The sequence below is a fragment of the Carassius gibelio genome, chromosome B2 (genome assembly GCF_023724105.1).
Source record: "Carassius gibelio isolate Cgi1373 ecotype wild population from Czech Republic chromosome B2, carGib1.2-hapl.c, whole genome shotgun sequence".
NCBI lineage: Eukaryota > Metazoa > Chordata > Actinopteri > Cypriniformes > Cyprinidae > Carassius > Carassius gibelio.
Genome location: NC_068397.1, coordinates 13,736,756 through 13,743,484, shown reverse-complemented (window position 1 = coordinate 13,743,484; position 6,729 = coordinate 13,736,756). Strand labels below are relative to the sequence as shown.

Sequence of the window (6,729 nt, the reverse complement as noted above, 5' to 3'; positions counted from 1 at the left end):
TCTGCACCAGCAGCTGAATAATCACTTCTGCATGAGCTGTTCACCTATAGCATCATGGAAATGTCAGCTATCAATAAAACTGCAAATCCCTATTCTAGATTTCAGCATCATTCTGAGAGCACTAAACTAAAAGATTTAGTAGAAGATCAACAAGACATGCTTCAAAAACCAAACATGCTTTACATCCAGTGACATTATGGCTTAAATGGTATGATTGATTGAGTGAGTGGATTTGAACTGAAATGATAAATCTTTGTTAGTTCGGGCAAAACTGAAACAGAGTAGATTATCTACTTGAGATGTAATCGATCATTTATTCCAAGTTTTACATAAATTATAAGTATGTTACACAGACGTGTAAGTTCTGAGTCTATTGCCATATATTTGAAGGGTTTTCAGGGACACAGACAGAACCGTAAAAACAATGGAAGCATAAGAAAAGAAAAAGCTTGAGCATTACAGAACCACAAAACCTGAACACATTTCAGCACAGAAACTTTAAATATGAAGAGAAATAAAAAAAAAATGCAACAAGCTTTTGCTCATACAGCACAGAAAAAAGTGTGACTGAGGAATCACACAGATGTGATTCATACAAACAGTAAACAATTATCAATTTTAATACAATACTGTCCAGAATCTGTAATATCGATGAAAAGCACCTCAAAATAGTTGTTTTTGCTTTAGATGTATAAGGGTTAATTATAAAATTCACAAAAGAACCAAACAAAAGTTTAACAAATAGTCTTATTTTATTTTAAAACTCCCTGCCTCAAATATATAAACTTGATTTTCTAACCAAGGCTCTGTATGTACAGGGTTAAACATCTTTGAATCGGATACGTACTTTAAGAGATTGAGGTATAGTGTCAAAAAATTCAATCTGACATCAAGTTACTTTTCATCAAGTTTCTTTAGCATTGTAGAGTCACTGATTAGCACAGCATCATTGCTACTAGTGGAAGACTAGTGGAAGACCAATAACCCTTCACTACGTTAGACATGCCCATATATTACTGAAAAAAAAAGAAACTTCAAGTGCTTAAATTGGTCAATATTTACAAAACGGATACTTTATAATTACAAATTTGGATGGTTTGAAATGCTTGTTTTATTTTATAGTTGGCAGGGACACTTGATTGGTTGACATCTTGTGAAGAAATCTGTTGCACTGTTGGTTTCCAAACATGAAAACAACAACAACAACAACAAGATTATAGAGAAAACACTCTTGATAGTTATCAATATTTCATCAAATCAATTTTGATGCACATGCAAGGTTTAAAGGCAATCATTAAAGAACAGTATTGTACAAAATAATAATTACAGTTTTACCAAAAAAATGCACTTTCAATAGCACCTTAAGTGTTTGGGTGTTTACAACAAGAGCACACCACTGTGGTTGTCTTGCTCTGAGCAGCACCTGGAGGAGGATCTGTAATGGATACAGGGAAAACAGGCGGGAAAGGGATTGGGAATTCATTGGATTGGGGCTTGGGGAAGGACTGGGATCAGGAGTAAATGGTGCTGGGATAAAGGCTTAAGAGTTCAAGTGGGAAAAAAAAACAGTTTGGAAAAGGCTCCTACAGGCTCTAGAGTGGTCAAATGGTAAAGGAATGGGTCCTCCTCCTTCTCCTGAAAGTGCGCCATTGTCCACCAGGTAGTTCGTGTCCTCTTTCTGGTTTATTCCAATTGCAGGTTTCAGTCGTTCGATGAATATTCCATTTCTGATTACACAGTGCGGGTGCTGGTGTGTGTGTTTATGGCGCAAGGAGGGGGCAGGCAGGGGGTCTCTTGGCTGGCCACACTCCTTGACCTTTGCCATAAAGGTAAGAGGGGGTGTCCTTTAGCCGAGGAAGCAGACGGGGCCTACCTCAAAGCCAAACCTTTGACTGGATTCCCCAAAGTCATTCAACATGACATCGATGATAGGCACCTGGTCGATGCGAGGAGTATTAATTTCCATCACAGACTTAGAATATCCCTGCTTTAGCTGAAAGAGAAGGAGATGAAATGTGTTAGAAACTGTTGAAGCAGAATTCTGCAACTATTCGTTCTGTGGCAAGTGGCAAGAGTCCAAGATCACTGATGTTTCACAGTTTTTCACAGACTTGTTCCTGTTAACGACAGCTATTACCAAAAAGTTACATTAATAGAAATAAAACCAAAATAGAATAAAATATAAATATTAGATGAATAACATAAAACTTGGCAGCTTACTCAAAATGAGTACTAAAATTATTCAAACCAAAAAAAAAAAAAACCTAAAAACTAAAAATAATAATAATAATAAAAAAAAATAGTACAGAATTTTAATATCTACCAATTGGAGCATCCCTAATATACAGTATAACCAGAAGACTGATCAACAGCACTCTCACCGAGCAGCCATCTGAAAGAGCCTTGATGAAGGGGTTGTTATCATACGACATTTCCTCATCATTAGAGCCCAGGAAGCGCAGCGCCTTGTCATAGTTGTCAGCCTTGGCGTCATACCAGGCCACAGACTGATGGCATATGTATGTGAAGTTCTGCCGGGCAGAAGAGCTGAGCAACTTGAGGAACGTCATCTGGACTGAGGTTATTGAGCTCTCCTCAACATCCACATAAGACAACTGAGACACAGGGAACAGATGGGTCAAACATCTGGCCTAAAGAAGATCTTTCAAAAACGTTTCAAAGTATTGCATGGATGGAAATCGTTAGGATGTGAATGGTTCTCGTTTCTTGATTTTATTAGTACCACTTTTGAGAAATAACCTTTTAATAATTAGTCCGTACATAAAAATACTAAGACTGGTTTAGTAAGCGATTGAAACTGACAACATGAACACAAAACTGATTTTATTCTTTAAAAAACTCAGACCAATTTATTTGCTAACTGAAGCACTTGGGAAGTTTCCATTCAGGTTGCACTGGCAGAAAAATGCTGACATTTAAGAACCCAATTTCATGAAAATAATCCATTTCCTTTTTCCCCCGCCAAAAAACTTCTGAATAAGAACCATTTTTCCCCACCAGCCCTAAACTACTGTCACTCTTCAAGCAATAAAGACATTCATGACCTAATTGCTGAGCTATGATGGACACTTACAATTTTTCCACGCTTAAATTCACTGAACCAAGATCCCGGGGACTCCTTTGGCCAGTTTGATATTCTAACCTGGAACAAATGGAAACTGGGATCAAATAATTCCCTAAGATAATACAGTTCTTTATTTTGGATTTATATTACTACCAAGCATGCGATTTAGCAGAGATGAGTTCCTCTCACCCCTGAGGATTTTTTATCGGGGTAAATGCAAGTTTCTCCTCCTGCAGTGAAGTTACAGTACACTTTGAAGGAATCTCCCATGCATCCCATATTTGGATCGATCCAGTAATGTCCTGCAGTCAAAAACATGGTTGTTAAAATTCTCTTTTTTTGCCCCAGATACATAGAGAAGTAACTCTCCAGATCTGTTTTTATCTTTGATTATTAACTCTTGTTTACCTCAGACATTAACTGCCTAATTTATGCTAAAGTAACTTTTTCTCACCATCAGGGAAGTCTGGTTGACTGAGCTGCAGGTCTTTACAGGTTCTGGCTGGGTTATCCTGGGTTCCCAGTGGGAACTTCATGCGTTCAATGTCCTGCTTGAGGGTGTTGAGGGATCCAAACACATCCTCCATTCCCTCCATACCATAATCCATCATTCCCGCTGCTTCGTCATCCTGCATGTCAGGTGACCTCCGGGATTTTTTATTTGTCTGGATGGGGAGGGGCTGGATGATGTCACCAGCTGGGCCCTAGTGATAGAAAATCAAAAAGAAGTCAATGACAATTCTATAGGGTCGGCTTCAATTCCATTGGTGACTTTCAGTCCAATTTGATTTTCAGCACAGCTTTCAATACAATCCAATTTATTTTCACGCAATATAATAGATTTCTTACAGGAGGACCTGGTGGTCCTATCAGGCCAGGGTCTCCCTTCTGGCCAGCTGGACCCTGGGGAAACAGAAAACACGCTTAATTTAAACTGGAACAAATAATTCACCTCCTCAATAATCATGTGCAATGGAGAGGTTCAGCACTTACAGTTGATCCTTTAGATCCTTTCTGTCCTTGTGTTCCCTGAAGATAGAGACAAAGAGGAAGTCAATTAAGCAAATGTTATTGAGGTTAAATGTAATGTTTACACGCACAATGCATTAACTCAACTGTCACGACCAGAATGAGATTCCTGGAATCTGCATTAATGAAATCATGCACTTTTCTTTTAATGAATGTAAAAACATTCATATAATTAAAAAAAGAGAAAACAATCATGAAATTAAAAATTAAAATTCAGTGGAATAAATAGCAAGAGTGGACAAGCATCTTCAGGTTTGCCAAAAGATGATAACATATTGAAGAATATTCCTAATAGCTGTGGAGAATATAAATGTCTTTTCAGAACAAAAAAAGTTTGACCAGAAAATAGAGTAAGAAAAAAACTGCTTACAGGAATACCAGGAGGACCTGGGGGACCGAGGGGACCAGGAGGACCAACAACACCCTGCAGTCAACAAAACAATTCATAATTTTCAGGGCAAATCCAAAACTTAAATAACAGCATTTATGAGGAGCAGACAAAAGCACAGCCAGACTCTGAACTGACTCAGGTGCATGTAAAGAGCACACATCACTCACAGCATCACCCTTGCCTCCACCAAATCCCTGAGGTCCTTGCAGTCCTCGGTCACCCTTCTCTCCTGGCTCACCGGGAGGACCGATCAGACCAATCAGACCTGGATGACCCTAGACGAGTGAAGGGAACTTTATTACTAAGTCACAGGTTTTAATAACAGTGTATATGCCTATAGAGTCACACTTTCCTGATAAATTGCATTCCACGGATGCTTTTGATAGAGCGTAAGTATTTAACCCAGAATCTTGGGTTATTTGAAACATATGACTATGAAATTGTATTGCCAAAATGTTCAGTGGAACAATGGAATGCATTATTCAGTAAAAGAACCAATGCAAATCTCAATTTTAAGGCTGAAATGGCAAACCATTTATTTTACCATGCACTAAATACAAATGATTGTTCTGGATCTTCTGCTACCACAGTCCACAGTGTGCATATTTATTCAAGGCACCGAATCTGAGAGGTGCTCAAGTGCTTTCGTTTCTATTCAATGCCTGATATTTACAGCCACAGCTACTGTACTTGCCTCTCCAAATAATATTATACTTCACATCTCAGCAGGTCTCCTCTCATAAAACAGATTTACAGATGTATACTGCATTGATTATGTATCACAGGCAGAGTAATAGTTTAATTATTGTCGGACACTGTATTTAATCTACTGCACTAAGAGCTTGTTTATACCTTGTCATTATGTGAAATAGAGATGCCAGGGAGGCCTGTTGCTCACACATCGTAAACTTTCAACTCAGCTTAATTGTACATATACATAGATAGATTTAAGAAAGTAATATTTAAAATGTAGAACCTCCATGGAGACGTTTATGACATATACAGTATACGCAATTTATGTTTAACAAATGTATTAAGCTCACACAAAGGTAGAATTTTGCTGCAATTTAAATGGAAAAGAACTCTATTTGAATATATTTTAAAATGTATTTTATTTTTGTGATCGCAAAGCTGAATTTTCTTCACACATTGTAGTGTCATATGATCCTTCAGTAAACTATTTTAATATGCTGATCTGGTAAAATGTACACACAAACATTATATTACTAAAATTATTTACTGATGTGTTCCATTTGCCGTCTTTATTTTTGTGCTTTGCAAAAAAAGTACTAGTTAAATACTAGTTGAAACATACCTTCTCACCCTTAGTACCAGGGTCTCCTTTCAAGCCAGGAAGACCAGGAGGACCCTAGATTGTCAAGACACATAAATGTCACAGTTATCTTCATGCAAAAAAAAAAAAAAAAAAAAAAGAAATATACAAGTGACATTCATTAGTCTGAATGAACAACATAATGGTGCCTCATTGTATCTTCTTACCAATGGTCCAGGAGGACCGTCTTGGCCAGCAGCTCCAGGAAGTCCCTGCTCACCCTGAGAGAGCAGACAGAAACCAGAAGCCCATTAATACATACTATAATAGCAAAGATTTATGCACGGCACATATAGTCAAATCTCCTGACTAGACAAGGAGAGCGATTCAACTCGAAAAGCTTAATTATTGAAATGAAGAGATTCTTGTCTACTATTCTGCTCAGTTAATATAATTAGGCAGCAATTTGAACTATATCAGAGTTTCCAAATGCATACCACAGGCCCCGGGATGCCACGCAAGCCTTCAGCTCCAGACTTTCCAGGAGGCCCCTGGGGGCCCACAGGCCCAGTTTTGCCCGCTGGTCCTTCGGCACCGGCCTCACCCTATGTGATGAAAGTAAATTTTAAAAAAAGTAAAAAAAAAAATTGATTTGAAAAATATTTGTAAAGAACATTCTATGTATATATATCTTATGTTTTTGGTCATTAAACTGACCTTTTCAATGCAAGTGTCCTAAAAGAACTATTATGTCTATGTGAATGTGATAAGATGAACTGGATCAACAAATCATTTTGAACAAAAGCCTTCACAGGGAAAATACAGATTTCCTGTCACTTCCTCTGATAGAAGCTGTAGTATAAGCTTAACTTGTTGAGGCATCCAATTAGGCTTTCTCATGCTCAGATCTTTCAATGAGGATTTTAAAAGTCTGGACCACTAAGTGTTGTG

The 6,729-nt window shown here is 37.8% G+C and overlaps 1 protein-coding gene across 1 annotated transcript in view; it reads right to left on the bottom strand.

Moving 5' to 3' along the window:
* Nucleotides 1-294: 294 nt before the first annotated feature.
* Nucleotides 295-6,729, bottom strand: part of LOC127951466 (collagen alpha-1(XI) chain-like) — a 66,435-nt gene continuing 60,000 nt past the window's right edge. The window contains exons 56-67 of the mRNA XM_052549342.1: nt 6,276-6,383; nt 6,006-6,059; nt 5,821-5,874; nt 4,673-4,780; nt 4,485-4,538; nt 4,079-4,114; nt 3,935-3,988; nt 3,540-3,789; nt 3,275-3,387; nt 3,095-3,163; nt 2,382-2,615; nt 295-1,993 (exon numbers count right to left, since the gene is read on the bottom strand). Of these exons, the coding sequence (XP_052405302.1) occupies nt 1,847-1,993; nt 2,382-2,615; nt 3,095-3,163; nt 3,275-3,387; nt 3,540-3,789; nt 3,935-3,988; nt 4,079-4,114; nt 4,485-4,538; nt 4,673-4,780; nt 5,821-5,874; nt 6,006-6,059; nt 6,276-6,383 (1,281 nt within the window). The 3' untranslated portion in view covers nt 295-1,846. The remainder of the gene's footprint in view (nt 1,994-2,381; nt 2,616-3,094; nt 3,164-3,274; nt 3,388-3,539; nt 3,790-3,934; nt 3,989-4,078; nt 4,115-4,484; nt 4,539-4,672; nt 4,781-5,820; nt 5,875-6,005; nt 6,060-6,275; nt 6,384-6,729) is intronic.